This window comes from Blennius ocellaris (assembly GCF_963422515.1).
Source record: "Blennius ocellaris genome assembly, chromosome: 3".
NCBI classification, from domain to species: Eukaryota; Metazoa; Chordata; class Actinopteri; order Blenniiformes; family Blenniidae; genus Blennius; species Blennius ocellaris.
The window spans coordinates 10,567,839-10,589,342 of NC_137652.1; the positions used below are offsets into that span (position 1 = coordinate 10,567,839).

Here is a 21,504-nt window from a genome sequence, read left to right on the forward strand (position 1 = left end):
TTGGATACTTCCCAATGTTCTCATCCCCATACAGCAGTCACCTGGTAAGATCTGCATATACTCAAATAGTACACACACACACACACACACACACACACACACACACACACACACACACACACACACACACACACACACACACACACACACACACACACACACACACACACACACACACACACACACAATGTTTTCCAAAACTGAAATGTCGATTGAGAATTGTGAACTTCAGGATCTCAACCTTTTTTGTTGTTGCTTTTTTTTTACGTTGCATTGCAGGTTTCCTTTAAAAAAATATTCCACGTGTCATCAATATGCAGTGTAGGAAACATGAAGCAACCTGAAAGTCTTCAATAACCTACAGTGTTATGGAAATGAAGAGACTGCTTCCCACTGTCTTTTCACCTCATGTCAAAACTCATTATATGGGAGTTTAGGCATGGAAGTTTAATTCATTTATTTCTTTTTGCTTTTACAGGTCCCCCCTTATGTAAACTCTATGATTCCTGAATCACCAGTGGCACCATCTTCACCATATCGGTTACCAAATAGCCCAGTGTCACCTGCAGAAAATCCTGCAGGAGCAACTGTTTTTGCAGGAACTGCACCTCAGTCAGTGAAGCCACAGCAGCAGCCACAGCAGCAGCCGCAGCAGCCGCAGCAGCCGCAGCAGCCGCAGCAGCAGCAGCAGCAGCAACTGCAGCTGCAGCAGCAGCAACAACAACAGGTATTTTGTCACAAAATAATCAATATGTATACATATTCAGCCTCAATCTACTGCAGAAACTTGAAGCAAAGTAAAAAGCTGAATAATATTAAGGCTTTTTCTGACTCGTAGAATCCCCAGCGGGTTGTGTACATGCTGCAGCAACCAATTGTGAGTGTTGGTGAACCTTCATATTTCCATAATTAATGTTCTTCTCGGTATCACAATTGTCTGTTCTGAGAAAAAGTAATTTGAAATGTGCTGTCACAATTCAACAGAGTTCTCCACTTGGCAGTCTCAGCTCAGAGGAACTCCAGGTAACCACGCCAAGATTTTATCACTGTCTGTCAGCTTGTACAAACAAACTGTTTAGTGAACTCACTGATCCCGACAATGATCCAGTTGTTCCTCACCGTGTGCTTCTCACTCTATCCTTACTTCTTTTATCCCTCTCAGATGGCAGCTAAAATGGGGCAGATTGGTGTGTACATCCCAACTCTGCTCTCGAACCAGCCTGTGGGCGCCGCTCAGCCTCAGGGCCAGGCCGCTGGACTCACAAACCCAGCACAGCAAAGTGCCTCACAAACCGTTGAGACCTCTGCAGCTGGAGCTCCACAGCCCCAGAGGCAGCCTCGTACGGGCTCACAGCCGGATGCTGCTGGTGGTCCTGCAGGGTTGGAGGCAGCGCCGCAGGAAGCAGGCGGTGTCCAGACCCCTGTTCAACCCAAAGCCTAGCACACCCAAGGAAATGCTGTCTGAAATCACGTCCAACAGAGAGAAAATTAGGTGAAAAGTCGTTACGACACATAATGGAGTAGGGTTTTTGTGTTTTCTTGAATTTATTTAATATCTTTTTTTTTTCATACAGAATATCAAATAAAAGAAAATCCAAACAGATTGCGTTTCTTCTGATGTCATTAGTTGTGTCATTATTCATTCATTCATTCATTCATTCGTTCATTCATTCATTCAGTTTTAAGCAATTTTATCCACCCATCCATCTATTTCATATACCTCTGAGAAGCGAAGGGCTGGAGCCAATCACAGAGGGGAACACAGTATGTACATGCTGAACAGGTCCATCACCATGAGAGAGAAATCCCACACAGTCACACAATCAATCAGGCAATTTGGAGTAAGTGGTTCATCTTGGACTGATGTCTTTGGACTGTTGGACAAAGCCAGAGAGGGTCAACATACGCACAGGAACAACTTGGAAAGTCAGTCAGGAAAGACCCCCACCCCCACCAGACTCGATATAAAAACATTGATTGTTCTCGATGTGAGATGAGGTTTTTAAACTTGTTTTTATAATTCCAATGATCACCCCTGACACTCACAGGTGTTGCGAACACACAAGGTGTCTGCACATTTCTGATAGACATGAGCAACCAGTTACCCATCAACATCCAGCAGGTGTAGCTCTCGTTTGAGGTCATCTGAGTTCACGTAGTTAATTCTATACTCAACTTTCTCTTGTGGGAAATATCTCCCCCTTTAACTGTACGCATGGTAGTTAACTTCTTAATTGGTCCGTGTGCCATCAGCTTCATCGCAGGTATTGCAATTTCCTGAAACTATGTTGTTGACATGAACCACTGCGGTTGGGGGAAAATCACAAGAGCAGCGAGGGAGAATCAAAGCTGTATTGATTCAACAATCATTCACCAATTCACTTTATTCACCAATTCATCTTTCACAAATAACCTTGATGCCCTTTTTGAGGATATGATATGTTGCGGGGGGCGGGGGAGTGCATGATGAAACATATCAAATGTGATTGATGAGTGCTTCAAGCCAAAAGTCTGTTATGAGACAAAGATATGACTGCCAATTTCGTAATCATGAAATATAAAACATTGGCTGATTACCAATACCTGTCAAATTCTTGCCCATCCTTTGTTGAGTCAGCAAATAAATAGGGGTAGATCTCGCTCCACTAATCACACACCTCTTCAGCAGTCAGTCAGTGCTCACGTGCGCCCAGAAAGGAAAGGTAACAATGTTCACTGATATCATTTAAAATCCTGAATGAAATTTCGAAATGTTGGGCTTTTTTTATAATGATGAATAATGGCATGTCATAACACAAAACCTCTTTTTGCAGCTTCAAAATGAAGTTCATACTGCTTGCCGGCATCTTTGGGCTGGCTGCCTGTGCCCCTGTAAGCAAAATGCTTTTTAATTTAGTGCTACATCCTAAATATTCAATGCTACAAAATAAGATTTCCTCACCTGACAGTCCATTGTAGCAATTGAAAATCCTTGAGTCATCCTTCATCTCATCTGCAGAGTTTGAATCTGAGATTTTGTTCAGGTTTTCTTTGTTGACAGTGTTGCCAGTGCCACTCTGTAGCTTTAAGCAATTTTCACAAGTCCAAGGTTGACTAAAAACTGATTTCACACTGACCCGGAGCTTCATGGATTTGCATTTATTTCTCTCCTCCACAGCCGCAGATGTTCATGGAGTTTGACATCCGTCACGCTCCCGCTCAGGTACGACGAACAATTTAGTTCAGCTCATGGCCTACGCACAAAAGCCACGGTAAAAAAAGAAAAACAGCAGCACATTTTCGTACATCACTGAATAAGCTGAGCGCACTAGTGTGCGATTATCTCTTCACCACTGCTCGTAATGTCCTCGAAGCTAAGCTGCTTAAAGGATCTTTCACTGTTTGCAGTTGCTTTCGCAGATATTTTTTCAAAAAAAGAATTGCCTGAAATGTAAATTTGATTAATGTGATGTTCACAGGCAGCCCAGGCTATCCCTGCCGGAGCTTCATTGGATTCTCTGGATGTTGTAAGACACTATTGCTACACTTTAACATACTTATTAAAACAGAAGTAATTTCATGTCAGATTTGTTATGATGATCTTGGCTGTTTTAACTTCCAGCTGCTCCCAGTCGATGACCAAAAACGGCCTCTTGGAGGACCTGTAAGTGACAAAAGTTAAGCTTGACCTAAGTATATTAGTTTGCACTTTGCAGACTTTCAAATTTCAGAATTTAAGATTAATTGAAAGCTTAATTTATAGCTTGACTGAACAAGAACCTATCTATTCAGAATGCATATGTGCACAATGACAATTCTATGCTTTTAAATCACACCTTTATTTTATTATACCTCACTTACTACATTTAAAATGCACGTCTGACTGCGTGGTTGTGTCTTCACTGAAAGGTCCGAGGCTTCATCAAGCAGGAGATCCCGCAGCCCAATGGGCAGGAAAGCAAAGATGTGGTGGGTTGCTGCAGATTTCGGACTCTCTGTTGGAATTCATGGTGAAATTTAGCCCAAACATATGACCTCTTCGTCTCATATGCTATAGTACTACGCCTTTGGATTCAATCAACCAGAAACTGCTGTCGCTGACCCTGTGGCTCCAGTTGTTGTTGCCAAAGCAGCCCCTGTTGCTCCAGTTGCTCCTGCTGCTCCTGCTGCTCCTGTAAGAATAACTGATCATTTACATTACGAGATATTTATGACCACAAGACGTTTAAAAACGAATTAAAACAACTTCAGAAGACTGCAGCAAGAAGTCATCTGAAGTTCAAAGTAGCAAAGAGTGCAACAGGTTCATTCCGATAAGTGGGTGTTGCATAAGTCTTCCAAGTTTTTCTGCTGAGTTGCTGAGAAACTTGACTCCTCAGCAGACATGTGAGAGACTGCTTGTAATTGAGGATGACTCATCAGAAGCCTCTGTCATTTCAGGCTGCCAAACGCTTGGGTGATGATGATGACGACGACGATGACTAAATAGACAGACTCTGCACTCAGCGTCTCACACACACAGGTACCAATAGACACGAAAACATCTAATCCACATCGAATCTCATGGAGTGCATGACATCAGTGGATATTTCAATACTCCTTGTTTAATATTTATAAAAACAAAGCACCTGTGGAACATAAATGAGTTTCTTTTGTGGATGAATGTTTGTCAAGGTACTGACACTTTTATTTGCTTTTCAGGCAAACGGTGGTGCAAAAGTAGCAACTTCAGTAAACAATGAGCAGCCAATCATGTTGTTTACTAAGAAATTGCAAAATAAAAGTTGTGCTATGGATTCTGTGGGAACAACACTGTTCAGATGGAATGAAAAGATGCTGTATGCAATCAAAATGATGCAATAAAAATGGTGCTAAGCAATAAAATGTGACTTTTTTTTGTGAGATTCAGCAAGCTGTTCCTCCCATATCTTCATGCACCAACATGTTTTCTCCAGTTGAGTATGTTATATCTGTCGTTTAGAATAAATTTAAAAAAAACTCTCATTCACCTACTGTGTTCTGATTCTTTGCTTAAGATAACTTAACAAAGAAAATTAAAAACAAGTTGGAATTTTGCAGGAACAACATTGTAAACGTTATCACATGAATAACGATGCAAAAATATATTGTAATATACACTCACATGCACATAAGTTGACACTGGTAGCTGGAAGCTGATCTGATCTGATCTGATCTGATCTGATCTGATATATATATATATATATATATATAAATAAATAAATAAAATGTTGTAATGGCAGAATAGAGGTGGCACAGTGAAGGTGTGATCTTCTCTAGACAGTGTAATCAAACCCAGTCTGCTATTATGCAGAAAGTGGATTTGACCACTGGTCATTTAGTAAAGCTGGAGACTAGACACCTTTACTGCACCCACTCATTGGGTAACATCACTCCTATCCACTGTGATTGGCTCTGAGGTGAGCACGGTCCCCTATAAAAATCCAACTAACCTGGTGAAAGACAGAATACGATCCGCTGGCATCATCCTGCTCATCACCTTCACTTCAGGAGTGTCTTTGGGGGTTTAACAGCAGGTGAGTTATGGAATGTCCTTGTCATTTTCTCAATGCTTTTCTGATAGGAAGCAAACATCCACTGTGACTTTGACAAGAGTTATATAAATTCTGAAAAATGTATTTAATATCTGCAGGACAACCATGAAACTGGCCATCCTGTGCCTGTGTTTGGCGAGTACAGCCTGTGCTGCACCGGTAAATACTAAATTGCAGATTTTCACTTTCGAAAGAATCTTAGATTCTTATTTTCTTTTTCTTTTTTAATCATTTAAACGCTTCATAGGATCTCACTCTTTCTGTTTATGCTTGTTTTAGTTTCAGTACTTGCCTCATTACACAGCTTCCAGACCAGCTCCACTCCCACAGGTGATAGTGCTCAAAATGTATTCACTCTTTTAAAGTTCCTGTTCAGCCTCTGCTTTTGATTGTTACAATGTTAGAAATGGACATTACACAAAATAGAAAAACAACCATTTTGACAAATTTTCATCATTTTAGATGAAAAACCCCTTCACTGCTGGATTCCCACAACCTGCATTGCCTGGTGCTTACAGCGTGGAGCTCGTATGTCAAAATCCTTATTTCTAAATGCTGCATTTATATTTCCATCTTACTCAGTAATCATGGCTCCTCCTGGGGTTTGAAGTTATGCTCACAGTACACATGTGTATTTGTGTTTTCTTGAAGATTTACCCACACCGATTTGGTGCAGCTGCTGGACCGGGCCCAGCTCAGGTAACAACTCAACCATTCAGTAAACTTTATTTCATATGAGAATAAGGTGAAAGATTGCAAAAGTCAATGTTTTTCCACCTGGGTGACTGTGGGGGAGGAGGGGATTCCAAAGACCACAGGATGGGCTTGAGGCTTTGCCCTCTTGAAACTATCATAAACATGAATTAGACACTTTCCAAACAATTTAGAGCAGGGGTGGGCAATCTTCGTCCTCGAGAGCCGCAGCCCTGCATGTTTTAGATGTTTCCCTGCTCAAACACATCTGAGTTCTCATGATGAGGCTCTGCAGAAAGCTTGATAACGAGCCACTAATTCCTGTCAGCTGTGTTGATGTGAGGACACATTGAAACCTTGCATGACTGCAGCCCTTGAGGACCAGGATTCCCCACCACTGTCCTTAAATTTCAATATTTGGCTTCCCTATAGCACACATTTTCGCAGTAATCAGAAATGAGAACGGGGCTCCACCAAAGCAATCTAGGAGGGAGTGTAAGGGAAAATAAATTTTTGCAACCACTAATACTACCTTTCATTTACTTTTTTGTTTTTTACAGCCCTTTTCCTCCTATGGTTTAATCAAGTACTCCATTCCTCAGCCACCAGGCAGACAGAGCGTGGAAGTTGTACGTGTTTATCATTGCTTTATCTATACAATACTATGAACAATACAATATTATGAACAGTATATTACTTGTTCAAGGCATTTTCCATTCATTTTATTTCTGTATTTTTTCTCTATTGACATTTGCAGTACTACCCCTATGACTTCTCACAGCAAAGGGTAAACATTTCAGGCTTTGTTGTCAAATCTGTTCATTAAAAGAACAGCTAAATTTGTTGTTGCAGTATTATAAACAAACTTCTTTTCTTGCAGATAATAACAAATCTTCCTCCCATGACAAACAACCCTTCCGTGCCAGATGTGAGATGTTATTTCTTCTAAACTCATTTCCATATTGTGGTGAAAACTGTTTTTATTACCCTCTTTAACTTTTTTTTCTCCCCTCAACAGATTCTCCCATTCGATTATCCTCCTCAACCTATTCCCCAACAACCCCTGAATGTGAGGAAAAAAAATTAAAAACCGCAGATCATATTTACCCACTGTGCTTCTCCTATGAATATTTTAGTTATTCTTCACTACTCTGTCATATTTTATTTTCAAACGTTGTTTTTATTCTTATTCTTATTATTTCTTTTTTATAGAATCCAACTTTTGACATCAATACACTCCCTTCCCAGGATCCTCTGCCACCACTCCAGGACCAGCCTATCCAGACAAGCCAGGTATACATCGATATATATTTGCCAAGTATATACATCTAAGAAACACTGTATATGTAACTTTATCAATAGTAACCATAAATGTATCTTTTTTTTCTTCACAGATGCCAACAAAAGCATAAAGATGTGAACTGTTTTCAGGTGGAAGAAGCTTTGTTGAATTGCAAGTGAATCCATTACTAATTGCTTGACGTAAATGGCTGAATTTATGATAAATAACATGTTTTAATTTAAGGAACTCCGAAATTTGTTAAGTTATGACAGTATCATTTGCATAGAATGAAACATATTTGTCCAGAGTGGTTTGCTTCTTTGTATCAGCAAAAACAATAACCTCTAACTAACGAGTAGATATGAAGATTAGTTTTGATGGTGTACATCTTTGTTAATCAATTCTGACCTTAACTGTTGTAATCTTTGAAGTAATAAAGTACATTTTGAAGCATGTTTTGTTCACATTGGCTGTTTATTTGAAAGAATTTAACCATGTGCATATACACTGGCATGTGGTGAAAATAGTGCCTCAAGTCTTTTGATTTAAAAGCTCCATGACCATTGTTTTACCTTATAGAAAAAATACACCCATAGCTTAGTATCCAGTTGGTTTCTTTGTATTTCTCAAACCCAATGACATAACAGCAGTGTCATCATAACATATCTAATTGTCTTTCAGTAATATGTCATATAGTATGATATCACACTATTGTCTGGTTATTGTAGGATTATCATTTATGCTCTTTAATCTGGCACTCTCACCAGTTAAATGAGCCCTGACACCACAAACCAGGATTTATATTTAACAAAGTAACATCAAGCTTAGTACTGAGCTTTGAATATTATTAGCATGGATAACCTGTCATCACTGTCCTTGTCTATGTGTTTGGCTTTCATGAGACATCATGAGTCAGTGACTTCTTCCACAGAAGTGAGGTGACAAGCAACGATCCTCGCAGTCTTAAAAACTCTCTGAGGAGACCTCGAGGCTGCAGCTCAGCAGCCAGTAAACCACACTGTGATCCAGGGAGACAACATGTCCCCAATGGTGGATTAGTAGAATGACATGTGCAGCTTTTGCTTCTGCTTGCTTTGATGGAGAAGTCTTGTGTTTTGCTTTGGACCGATTCTAGAGAAGGTTATAAATTTGACAGTGAAAAACACCTCCAGTCTCTCCTTTCTTCACAAACATGGTTTTAAGTTGATTCATCGCTACATAAGTGGTAATGAGTGGATCTTGTATGCATTACTCTATATTACAGTACACCTTTCATTTTAGTTGCACAATAATTATTTCATTTCCACCGACATTTCAGACAGCGCCATACCATTTGACCTTTCTTGTGTCAATGAAGCATAGAATAGTAGACAAGGACAGTTTGTGATGTTTACCTAGGATCAAATCTAATCAAAGAACAAAATATAAATTGCTCCTGGCAAAAATACCTCTTGTGATTATAAATGAACACTTTAAACATATATATAACACTGCCGAAATACTCAAGCATTATTTGTTTGTACAGTTAGTTCATTCAAAGCCATTCAGGTAGGCTAATAATAACCGCCATCTATACACAGCCTGACCTTAATAATTGAAAATTGTTTTCTTTTCTACTCTAATTCTGTAAATATACTGTATGACTTACATTTCAATTTGGCCTGCAGTAAAGCTTATCTTCAGGTATCATGACGTCTTCTTACATGTTGTTCGGCTTTGCTCTTTTTAATTGAAGGTTTTGATATTACAGTCTATAATCAGGAAGTTATAATGTGGGTAATCCTGGGCCCTGGATGTTCTGTTGAGGTATCTCGACATTAACTACACTATGTTGAACCTCTTTCATCAAACAAACATCCAAACCCTAACTCAACATTTCAATTCTCTGTTTGTTTTTAATAACGTATGCCAGCTAAATATTAGTGTGATTAGCTTATTTAAAATAAACAAAAATAAATAAGCCTAAACCCTTGATGTGACGTTTATATAGAGAATTCAAGTGAGAAAATCTCGGTGAGATTTTGTTTGAAAGCTTGGTGATTGTATTCTCAACAAAACAAGCATTTGATTTTTGTTCGTTTTGTTGTAGGAAACACTTTGGCAACTACATCAACATGCAAGTGAAAAAAATCTCTGCCAAAATATCCCTGAAGCACTATTCACAGGACTAGCACAGTACATGCATTTTACATGACATATATAAGCTACAGTGCATCACACGATCATAAATCACTGCAGTGTTCATGTGAATTTCCCCACCAACACGTATCTGTCTCAGAAAAATAAATACAGTGAAGGTTGGAGGATAAAATCCTCCTTATCATCATTCCCCTGGGGAAAAAGTCCTGTCTGAACATGATGTAACACTTACCTCTTCAATGCAGCATAAATACATGTCGTCTCATGCTCGGATTGTCTCCTCTTCACATGTTTTTCCATCCTCAAAGTCGAGATCCCATAAATTTGAAAACATCGACTGCAAGAGAGAAGATGTTGAAAGCCACTCTGAAAACTTCTGTTTAAACTTTAACGACTGCACTGTAATGACCTTCTATGATCAAGTCATCTAGGTTGTTTAGGAAAGATCTCCCAGTAATAGAATTCTGGGACTGACAATGGGACAATTTCTGTATTCACATTCACAATGATGTAGTTAGTATGCCCAGCCATGGGAGGGTACCGTTGCTTATTTTTATTTTGAGAGTCTCAACTATAAAACTACATATATGCACCAGGAAACTATAAAGCCTCAGTGAGTCGTTTCAGATTTACTTTGACAGTCTGTTGCTTCTCAGGACGAGACATTTGTGCAGCGGCCAGTGTACATGCTTTCACAAAGTCACTCTGTCAATAAGGATTTGATGATAGTGTAATTTTGGTTGATAGGTTTCACAGCAGAGTTTTGCAGCTGTTAATTATTCATCTCTCTCACTGTGGCAATGTAACCAACAGTGGGCAGCTTACAAATAGCACATATTATGACTGTAAAAGTGCAGTAAATGTCATATTTTACACTGCTCTGTGTCAGAGTCAACCTTCTTCCAAACTGGATGTGCAATACTGTAAATGTGACTCTGCTGGTTTGAAAAATACAGAGATCTATAATGTCAAACGGCAAAAAGTTAAAATTCTGAATTATATTTAATTTAAATTTTTCATTTCATTTGAAGTAGTGATACTATCTAATTATTGGTCAAGAGAGAGAGAGAGAGAGAGAGAGAGAGAGAGAGAGAGAGAGAGAGAGAGAGAGAGAGAGATGAAATTGGTTGTCTTTTACTTCAGCATTTGAATCAGGAATGTCTGAAACAGGAATGTCTGAGTTGCCTTTTTACAGAGTGAATCCTTCATGATCTGATTAGGAAGCAGAGGAAAAGTAAACAAAAAGATTCTTCAGTGTTCAAAAATACCAGTGACATGCAACCACATGAGCTAAAATAAACACATAGATCAGTAAGAATCCGTGTGTGTGTGTGTGTGTGTGTGTGTGTGTGTGTGTGTGTGTGTGTGTGTGTGTGTGTGTGTGTGTGTGTGTGTGTGTGTGTGTGTGTGTGTGTGTGTGTGTGTGTGTACTATCCCAGGTACTATGTAATATAGCAGGAGGTAATTTATTTGTCAGTGACTGTGACATAAAGTTTCCAGGTGGTGCTTCTGAAAAGGTTTCCAGCTGTATTTGGGGCGTTTGTTAAAAAAGAAAAACACTGCACATATACTTCCAAAAACCTCTTTAAGGTTTTTATAGAAAAGAGTTATAAACATAGTAAACATTTAGATGATGTGATGTTCGTATGGTTAAAAAAAGGCCCTGTGGTCTAAGCTCCTTCCTGTTCCTTTCATCTGTCAACGTGCTCAGTCTTTCTTCACTTCTTTTCGTTTTTATATATACATTTGAACTATTTTGAGGCGCCTCTCCATCAAACCTATAGATGCCTATGTCAGCTTTGCTCCATCCCACTTGTTTTTCCTTGTTTGGTTGCAGGGCAATAAAGATGGGGATGTGTGTTCAGCAAACTTATGCAGTATGTAATTAAGTATAACAGGGGGCCTCAACCCAACATGCCTCCTCTTTTCAGTTTTGACATGCAAAGAGATTTCCTCAAACACATAGCTTTGCAGGTTTTACTGGATGTGATTGGCTATTACAGGGCGTTCCTGTATATATATATATGGCATATTTGCGAGGCATGGACTACTTTGCTTCCATCTCTGAAGAGAAACAGCCTCACTTTTTCTCTGCATCAGGAACAAAAACGGTAAGTTTACTTTTAACTTGGAAACATTTCCCCACTCTATTATAGAGGTAAATCGACACAAATAAATTGACACTACCGGTAAATGTATTTGTTTTTATATGTTCTTTTTTTTAACCGCATTTACAAGAAACACTTACATGTCTTATTGAACATATATTTTTGCAGAAAGAGTCACCATGAAGCAGATTGTGTTCTTCATGTGCCTGCTGGTTGCAACCAAAGCTGCACCTGTAAGTCTTTCCTGATGTTATGTGTTATTCAGTCTGCCTACAAATCTCTGTATAAACTCTATATCAACTCCTAAACAGTTGCTATTTCCTCACTTCCTTCTCTTAAATTGTAGGTCCCAGAGAGTGAAAGCACTGAGGTAACAAGATGCTTTTTTCTTTCTTTCTTTCTTTCGGTGCAGTCTGGGGTCTGTCTGTTGTGGCATGACGTGATGTTTTTGTCATGTCATCAGTTGCACAGTATGATGGGCGTCTGACAGAGAGACGATAATTGGCTTAATTGCTACACATGTCTGGAGATGTCTGGTATTTATTCAGCAGGTTGCAGCACATGCTAATCAGGCCCTGAGGTGGATGGAGATGTACAGGCTGTACCAGCAGCAGGTAGTGGGGGTTCATCGATGTTTCGATCACACGTCAAACATCAGTCATAATCATGAATCTGTATTCTTTCAGGGAGTAGTTGGGAACCCCTTCCTTCCTGCTGCTGATGCTCCTGTAAGTTTGTTTATGTTAGATTTGACTTGCAGGAGCTAAACTCTGCTATAGCTCGCGAAGTTTTTTGAGTCGAATATTCATTAATTATTCATTTGTTTAGGTGGATACAGCTGCGGCTGCAGTGGTGAGGTTTTTTTTTGTTTTGTTAACAAGCATCTTAACATTCAGGCTGTCTACAAAGTTTAAGATTTTTCTATATTTTGTTTTTTTTCCTGATGCAGGTTGAAACTGCGCCGGCCCAGCCAGTGGAGGTCCCTGCTGCAGCTCCCGTTCCGGTTGGCGATGCCTCCGAGGAAGAAATAGAGGTGAGCAAGCATCTACGTTTAATCCACATGTACTTGTTACACATCCTGGAGCCTGCCAGAGCCCAAAGAGACAACCTTTCAACACATATTCCAACCTAAAGGCAATTTTTAGAGTCACCAGTTAATCCAACATGCAAATGTTGGAACTGTGGAATTCCAGAAGAGAATTTGTTTGGACTTTAATTGCACCAAAACAAAGAGCCACTTTGTATTTGCCATTACTTAAAAGTTTTCATGCTATCATTTTGCTGATCGGAAGAAAATTAGATTGAGGGTGAGGTTAAACGTATCCTGTATTGGAATGTGCTCTCAACCAACATCACGTTCTGCATTTCATACCGAAGTCTTCATTCACATTTAACAGAAATTTAACAGAAATAAACATTTACTTACACTCCTTATTTGAAGACTTTTGGTTTTTAGAATTTTGGTTGAACTATATTTTGGCTCAGACACTTGTCGATACCCAGAAATAACTCTATCTGTACAAAAGACACCACAGTTGATTCAGCTTGAGTGAAAAACTTAAAAGACATGTCAAGTAAGTTGTAGTTCATCAAACTCAATCCCTGACTGAATTAGCTGAGAAAACATGGGTGGAGGCTGCCTGTAACCACAGTAAAAAAAACAAGCAGCTGACACAAGAGTCACATTCAAGAGCAGGCACAGAGGCACTTTGCCAGCACTAAATGTAAGTTGGGAACATTGCCTAAAATAAGACTTGCAAATCCACTAACAAATTTAGAATGTATACAGCACCCCAGTGAGAAAATGTTTTCATCATTTTGGAGAACTTTGTTTTGAACCAGCAGGCACTTCGTCTCATCACACTAAAGCGCGAGCATCACTAATGATGCTTAAGAGCCACGGCAGTGTGACAGCGGGCTGACGTGCACAACGACAGCACCCCTGAAGTCAAAGATTCAGATGTCATTTATTTCATTATTAATTCAAATATGTTCTCCATATCCCTGCCTCAGGATGGCGTCCCTGCTCCTAAAGCCGCTGCCGCTCCCCTGAACTCCGACGAGGTCGAGGAGGCTGAGGAGGCTGAGGAGGTGGAGGCAGCTGAAGCTGAGCCAGCTGTGGTGGAAGCTGCACCAGTGGAGCCAGCAGCAGACCCTGCAGCCGCCGTCGAGCCAGCTGTGGTTGACGTCCCCGTGGATGCTGCACCGGTTGACGCTGCTGCTGGTGTGGATGTGCCTCCCGTTGATGTGGCTCCTGTTGACACAGCCCCTGCAGCCCCCGAGGTGGCTGTTGAAGCTGCTGCCCCTGCCGCAGCCGATGTCCCCGTTGCTGCTGACGCTCCAGCTACTGACGCTCCAGCTGCTGACGCTCCAGCTGCTGACGTCGTCGCTGCCCCAGTGGCTGCTTAGACTGATAGTACAGGAAAGGCAGCAGACCCTGCTGTACTGTAATCAGATAGCCCGAATTATCAGTGCTTTGTTATCAGCCGTGAGAAGAGTAGATGGAAAACGGCCACTGGTCATGTTGGTGAAAGATGTAATAGAAAACAACAACAGTTGCATTGAGGCAACAAACTAGAGAGACAATGAAAACAGACGTGAACCAACAGCATAGGTAAACCTTTCTTTTCTGCCTTTTCATAAAGTACTTTTCTTTATAAAAAAGCATTACTAAGAGTCATATTTCTAGACTTTGGCAGCTCTGTAACCTTTCCAAGTGTTATTTCAAATATCAAACCAAATATCTCCCTCTGTGATGTGTTAATAAATGCAGAAATAAAACATTTTGTAATACTCTATACTCTTCTTGTGCCTGTGATTTATTTTTCTTGCTTTTGTTGAAATAAAGACTAATTGCTTGATTGGTGTTTGTATTAAGATCATGTTGTTTCAGCACCATAGTATAGCAGCCTATGTCAAGTGTGCAACCCAGACTGTTTCATTGAGCATCATATCTTTTAAAATTGCATTTTGAAAAACCTTGAAATGGAATTTGTTTAACAGGGTCACCGTATTTAAAAACCCTCACTTTATAAAGTAAATAACATTTTCTGTTTTAGTTGTAGATGGTGAGAAACAGAATAGAATAGAATAGAATAGAATAGAATAGAATAGAATAGAATAGAATAGAATAGAATAGAATAGAATAGAAAGACCTTCATTTTCCCCTAATCTGTCTGTCTGTCTTTTTTCTCCTCTATTCCCTCACCCCAACCAGCCCGCAAAATGTCGCCACCTCTGAGTCTGGTTTCTGCAAAGGGTTTCGCTCTGTTAAAAGCACCTAGAAACGACTGTGTTGTATTTGGTGCTATATAAATAAAGTTGAATTGAATTGAATTGAATTGAATTGAATTGAATTGAATTTAAGCAACCTTATGGACCCAAAAAAACCAACATAAAAAAAACACTAAAAACATATATACAACAAGACCGACCACAATCTGCATAAAACACCCAAGAATATGAACTGTTTATAGAGTCTAAATTAGGGTCTGTAGTAAATTATTGCACTTGTGTACAAGAGTGAAATGCATGCTCAACCACATGCTGTGAAATTTGCTGCTATAAAATTGCACATACTACAACAGCCAACAGGGAGAGCCACTGAACCACAGGACTTCTCCAGTGCACTGACTAATGTAAAGGGAGCTCCTGAACACACCACTTATCACTGATAGAGGTTCGGATTTAGCTTCACTGTCATGATTGCTATCCATTTAATAGGAACGAGACCCACCTGATCTGAAATCTGTTCTACTGGGTACAACCTAATAGGATCAGAGGGGGATATGGCTGAGAGTGCTGACTGAGCAGGAGAGAGAGCAAGAGAGAGAGAGAGAGAGAGAGAGAGAGAGAGAGAGAGAGAGAGAGAGAGAGAGAGAGAGTATTACGATATTGTGAGGACATACAGCTGTTTACACAGTTTTAATGTGGTGATGAAAAGCAAGCTCCATGACGTAACCCATGGAAATTCAAAGCGAGGACATGTTTTACAGTTTAACTTAATGTGGGGGAAGAGATTCGAGTCAATCATGTAGTAGTTATGACTAACATTAGAGGGAACTGGCAAGAAATGAAGGCAGTGATGAGCACTGGACTGCATCTATGTGTGTGTGTGTGTGTGTGTGTGTGTGTGTGTGTGTGTGTGTGTGTGTGTGTGTGTGTGTGTGTGTGTGTGTGTGTGTGTGTGTGTGTGTGTGTGTGTGTGTGTGTGTGTCTGCAGAATAAAACCTCTGCTGTTCCACAAATGAACAAGAAAATTGCCTGTTGCACATAAGAAAATATAAAAGTGTCAACCCCAGCGCTGTGGACTGGATGCCGACTAACAGGTTAACTGCATGTTGTCAAAACTTCTCTTGAAAGTGTCCCATCTCTCCCTGCAATGGATAAATAAGGATGAGTGACTTTGCCTCTCCTCTTCTCAGACAACTCTAATCCTCAAATCCTTGTCAGGGTCACAGAGGCTCTATGACACAGTTAGTTAGACTCAATGCCTACAGGTGCCGTTACCGAGTTACATTTGGATATTATTTTAATGAGCAAGTCCATCATAGCTGGTATAGAAATAATTACCTGATTTTGTGAATGGCTACTTTCCACACCTAAAACAAAACTACACAAGGTTCAAAGAAAAATGGACTTCATGCTACTTTGAGGAGTGGAACTGGTAAGTTTAATTATTCCAAAACTGGATCAGGTCATTGTTATCGTATCAAGTTCTCTGACCAGGATTTTTATTTGTGAAAATGTCTTTCCTGATCTGTTTTAATCATCATTTCATAGTATAAAAGAAAGTTGCAATTAACTTCATTCATGTGGATTATATTGAATTTTGTTTTATTCTCACAGTAATGATTTGTTATAGTAGGTAAATGATTCTAAACTTGTCAGAGAGGAAACTGTGCATTCTCAAGGCTGATAAGGAAGAAAGTTGGTGTAACAGCAATGAAAATCTGAAATAAAATGAAATTAAATCTTTAACATAAGGTTTGCAATTAAAAAAGAAAAAGTATGAAACATCAAACAGGTATTTAATTTTCCATTGAAATACTAAGTCAGGATTTGATGCACTTTGCTGATTCGATTCAAGAATAGCAGTGCCATGCAGGTACCAAAACTTTGCAATAATTCATCAGAAAAAAGAAAACGTGGTTTTAATGGTGCAACAAGTGACTGTTTTATCAGAGAATTTAAAGAAAAAAGAAGAAGAGTGCAATGGAGCGCAATGTAGAGTAAAACTATTGTGCATGTGGAAGTATTGAACCTCTGGTTTGCCACCCAGCTGTCATTTTGACTGGAATCTCCAATTTGGATTTGTTCCCGAAGGGGAGACTGCAAATCTGCTGCCATGACCACTTCTACCGCCTGTACCCACCTCGCAGTGCCCCCGCCCCACACTACACCACCACTCAGCACAGACAGTGAAGAACACAGCGAGGACGATCTGTAAGCAAAACACTTTTACACTCTTATGCAAGCAGAGAGCTCACAATGCATCAAGGAGAATTAAGACAATTGTCACTTAATTAACTTAATGTATAACGTTGTTTCTCTGTGACAGAAGTGAGCCTCAATCGATTCCTAATTGTCTGGGCAATGTGAATAACAGCAATAACAATGAAGAGTAAGTCCACTGTTAAGCTATGGAGAGATAAGTAAAGCCAATGTATTGCTGTGACGTGTTTTTGAGTCATTACAGAACGCTTTGGAAATGTCCTAATTAATCCTGTTCCAGGGAGAAAAAGAAAAAAAGGAAAAAGGAAAAGAAAGACAAGAAGGGGAAGAAAGAGTAAATACTTTTGTTTTGTTGAACTCCTTTGAGTAAATGTGGTATGCAGAGAATATTTGAGAGTCACCACTGGACCATGTTTCCGTGTCCATTACAGAAAGAAGGAATTGGAGAAGAAGGAAAAAGAAGAAAATGAAGCCAAAGAAAAAGAAGAAAAGGAAAAAGAAGAGAAAGAAAAAGAAAAACAGAAAGAAAAAGAGAAAGAAAAAGAAAAAGAAAAAGAAAAGGAAAAAGAGAAAGACAAGTAAACAACATTTTGAGTAATGCCCTCAATATACTTTCAAAATGTTGTTGTCACTGTGTTCATTTCTATTTCTGTTCTTTCTTTTCACAGACCCAAAGAATTATTTGTCATTAATCCTGCTGGGAACTTGTATTACCACTGGCTATTCATCATCACACTGCCAGTCATGTATAACTGGACCATGATCATAGCCAGGTGACTCCAATAAATCAGTGATTTTTTCAACACTGCAGGTCAAATGTTCATATTATTCCATTCAGTAACAATGAGTGCTGCTCATATCTTTATCCACATGGAGCTCTGACATATCTATTTCAGGAGCAGCTCGGCTTTGTGAAGAAAAATAGCTCTGTTCTCCTAAGTGTCAGGTCGATTTAACTTTAACACAATGCAGCAGCGAATGTTATGTGTTAGAAATGGATTCCACTTATCTAGTGTCCTTGCCCTGCTTCAGCAGTCCCAAAGCCCAAAAGACTGGCCATACTCAACCACTCACACACATGAATGACGACTGCCATGCGAGATGCTCAAACACCAGATCTGACATTCTATGTCTTGCTCAATGGACTGGGCCTGATGAGAGTCTGAACCTACAACCTTGCGACTGAAAGGATGAGCAACTCGACTGACTGATCTACTGACACAGTTCCCCATAGTCTGTTAGAAGCTACCATAGCAATGGAATTGTTTACTGTTTTGTATTGTTTATCTGCACTACCTTAAATAAAAAACTTTTTTTTTTTTAAAGCAACCATAGCAGACAAGCAACACAGACTTTGGCTGCAATACTACATGATATTGTGGTGGTATTGTTCAGAATTATTCATTTAAAAACCTTCTTAACCGCTCGTGGTCTTCTGCTCCACACAGGGCTTGCTTTGAAGAGCTGCAGTATGATTACTTGATATATTGGGTCATTCTGGACTACACCTCAGACCTAATTTACCTGGGTGATATGTTCTTCAGGACCAGAACAGGTACAAATTTGAGATTGCAGATCTTTTTCTCCTTTTACACTGTGAGGTAGATTGATGATGTCTGATTGATGATTAATTATGATGATGTCACTGAATAGCCCTTCGGTCAAGCAAACCAAGCATTCGGAAAAAAATGAAAAAAAGCTAAAGGGTCGATTTGGGACAATATTGACACACTATCATTTTAGTTTGACAAATTTTGCATTGTTTTCAGAGTTTCTTATTCATAGAAGTGTACTTTATAAATAGATATATCTGGATGACAAGAAGAAGTACAACACTGACCAAAACAGTTTTTTGCTCAATAATATACAAATGCACCCAATATAGTGTGCCTTTCGGTGCAGATAAAAAAATATTTCCTCTAATGTGTGAGGAGACTCTAAATCACCCAAGTTGCAATCTATATTTAGTTATACACCAGAAAAAAAAGACATGTAGAAATGTGGAATGGAAATAAATCACATGACCATTGACAGCGTTTTTTGTGATGAATTGCTATTACTGATGCACCCAACTGATCGCCTTTTAAGAATGCAACATTTTCAGATTAAATACTTTATCTGATATTTGCAATTAGTGGTGGTGACAATAATGACATACTGACAGGAAGTACTGTTTCTATTTAATCTCAAATCTAACGCGAATTTTAAACGGTGAATTACAAGGTTTTCCACGTGTTTTTCTTTTTTTTGTTTTGCAGGGTACCTTGAGCAAGGCTTGATGATTAAAGATGAGAAGCTACTGAGGGATCGCTACACCTCCAGCTTCCAGTTTCGTCTTGATGTTATCTCCATGTTGCCAACTGATTTTTTGTATCTTTTCCTCGGCCTTGATTACCCTGAGATCCGCGTCAACAAACTTCTGAGGATCGGTCGCATGATGGAGTTCTTCACCAGGACCGAGACAAAAACCAACTATCCAAACATCTTCCGCATCGGGAACCTGATCATGTACATCCTCATCATCATCCATTGGAATGCCTGCCTATACTTCTCTTTCTCCAAATACATTGGTTTTGGGGCGGATGACTGGGTCTACCCAGCTTTGGATGATCCTGACGAGCCTGCGTTTGGGCTGCCCGGGAGAAAATATGCTTTCAGTCTCTACTGGTCCACACTGACATTGACTACCATCGGAGAAACTCCGCCACCTGCCCTAGACTCTGAATTTTTTTTTCACGTTGTGGACTTCTTAGTTGGAGTCTTAATCTTTGCTACCATTGTCGGTAACATTGCCACAATGATTTCCAACATGAATGCAGCCCAAGCCCAATTTCAATCCAGAATAGACAATATCAAACAGTACATGCAGGTCAGTGAAAACTCCATTCAGGAATGACATGATTATGTCCACATTTGTAAAACATTTGATTATTCTTTCAATGGTATTGATTTCTTTTCTTTTGCAGGTTCGAAAGGTTAGCAAGGACCTTGAATTGCGAGTCATCAAGTGGTTTGACTATCTTTGGAATAACGGCAAGGCACAGGACGAACGCGAGGTGCTACGGTATCTTCCAGACAAACTAAAAGCAGAAATTGCTATCCAAGTCCACATGGACACACTGAAGAAAGTCCAGATCTTTGCCGACTGTGAAGCCGGCCTGCTGATTGAGCTGGTGCTCAAACTCAGACCTCAGGTTTTCAGCCCCGGGGACTACATATGCAGGAAAGGTGATATCGGCCGTGAGATGTACATCATCAAAGATGGAAAACTTGCAGTCGTTGCGGATGACGGTGTCACACAGTTTGTAGTTCTTGGGAGTGGCAGCTACTTTGGTGAGATTAGTATCCTTAATATTAAAGGTAGTAAAGCAGGCAACAGGAGGACAGCCAACATCCGCAGCATTGGATATTCAGACCTCTTCTGCTTGTCCAAGGATGACCTAATGGAATCACTGGTGGAGTATCCTGATGCCAAAGGCATGCTGGAAGAAAAGGGTCGTCAGATTTTGATGAAAGACGGTCTGATAGATTTGGATCCGGCCAACATCAAGCCTGAGGTAAGAGAGCTGGAAGAGAAAGTCAATAAATTGTACAACACGATGGAGCTGATGCAAATGAAGCTGAAGAAGATTCTTGGAAGTTACGAGAACACCGACAAAGCTCTGAGGCATCGCATTGCAGATCTGGAGCGCCTCACAGGAGAAGAGGTTGAGGATTCGGAAGAAGAGGAGGGAGAAGTGAAAAAAGAAGAAAAAGCGGAAGAAGGAGCAAAAAAAGATGAAGAAGTGGAAGATGGGGAAGGAGAAAAAAAAGAGGATGGGGAAAGAGGTTGTGAGGAAAAGAAGGAAGAGGAAAAAACTGACAAAGCAAAAGAAGATGACGGAAAAGAGGAATAGACATGGAGAATTTACGGAGGGGAAGAATGGCTAAATAAATAGTTTTTATATAACAACAAGCTGTGTTTTTATGTAATTATAATTGACTCAATCACAAAAACGTCTTCCTTACTGAAAATTTTAAATTGAAGACACAAAATCTGTTGAAGAAAACTAAACGGATGGACTAAAAACATTTATACTATCTGATTCATGAAAATAAAAGGGTGTTACTCTTGTATATACTGTACATTACAATGTTTACATAATGGGCAAGTGTTGCGAATGACAATGTTGAATTTTGGTTCAAATAAAATATTGTATTAAGTTGCCATCTTTATTATGATTTACAGGTACTGCAGGCAAACAATCAAAACAAGCCTGACACTCACAACGGTCCA

The 21,504-nt window shown here is 39.7% G+C and overlaps 2 protein-coding genes across 2 annotated transcripts; both read left to right on the forward strand.

The window, feature by feature from the left end:
• The first annotated feature begins 2,666 nt into the window (after nucleotides 1-2,666).
• Nucleotides 2,667-4,832, forward strand: scpp7 (secretory calcium-binding phosphoprotein 7). The gene is made up of 9 exons (XM_080520376.1): nucleotides 2,667-2,702; nucleotides 2,814-2,871; nucleotides 3,158-3,202; nucleotides 3,459-3,506; nucleotides 3,602-3,643; nucleotides 3,889-3,948; nucleotides 4,037-4,153; nucleotides 4,420-4,501; nucleotides 4,681-4,832. The coding sequence occupies exons 2-8, from the start codon at nucleotides 2,821-2,823 to the stop codon at nucleotides 4,462-4,464; spliced, it is 408 nt and encodes a 135-aa protein (XP_080376502.1). The 5' UTR covers nucleotides 2,667-2,702; nucleotides 2,814-2,820; the 3' UTR covers nucleotides 4,465-4,501; nucleotides 4,681-4,832.
• Nucleotides 4,833-17,374: 12,542 nt separating this feature from the next.
• cnga1a (cyclic nucleotide gated channel subunit alpha 1a) lies at nucleotides 17,375-21,124 on the forward strand (the record flags this gene model as incomplete). Its single annotated transcript, XM_080521130.1, has 7 exons — nucleotides 17,375-17,397; nucleotides 17,509-17,562; nucleotides 17,660-17,806; nucleotides 17,897-18,001; nucleotides 18,677-18,783; nucleotides 19,487-20,097; nucleotides 20,195-21,124. Exons 4-7 carry the CDS (start codon nucleotides 17,973-17,975, stop codon nucleotides 21,122-21,124), a joined length of 1,677 nt encoding a protein of 558 aa, XP_080377256.1. The 5' UTR covers nucleotides 17,375-17,397; nucleotides 17,509-17,562; nucleotides 17,660-17,806; nucleotides 17,897-17,972.
• Nucleotides 21,125-21,504: the final 380 nt, after the last annotated feature.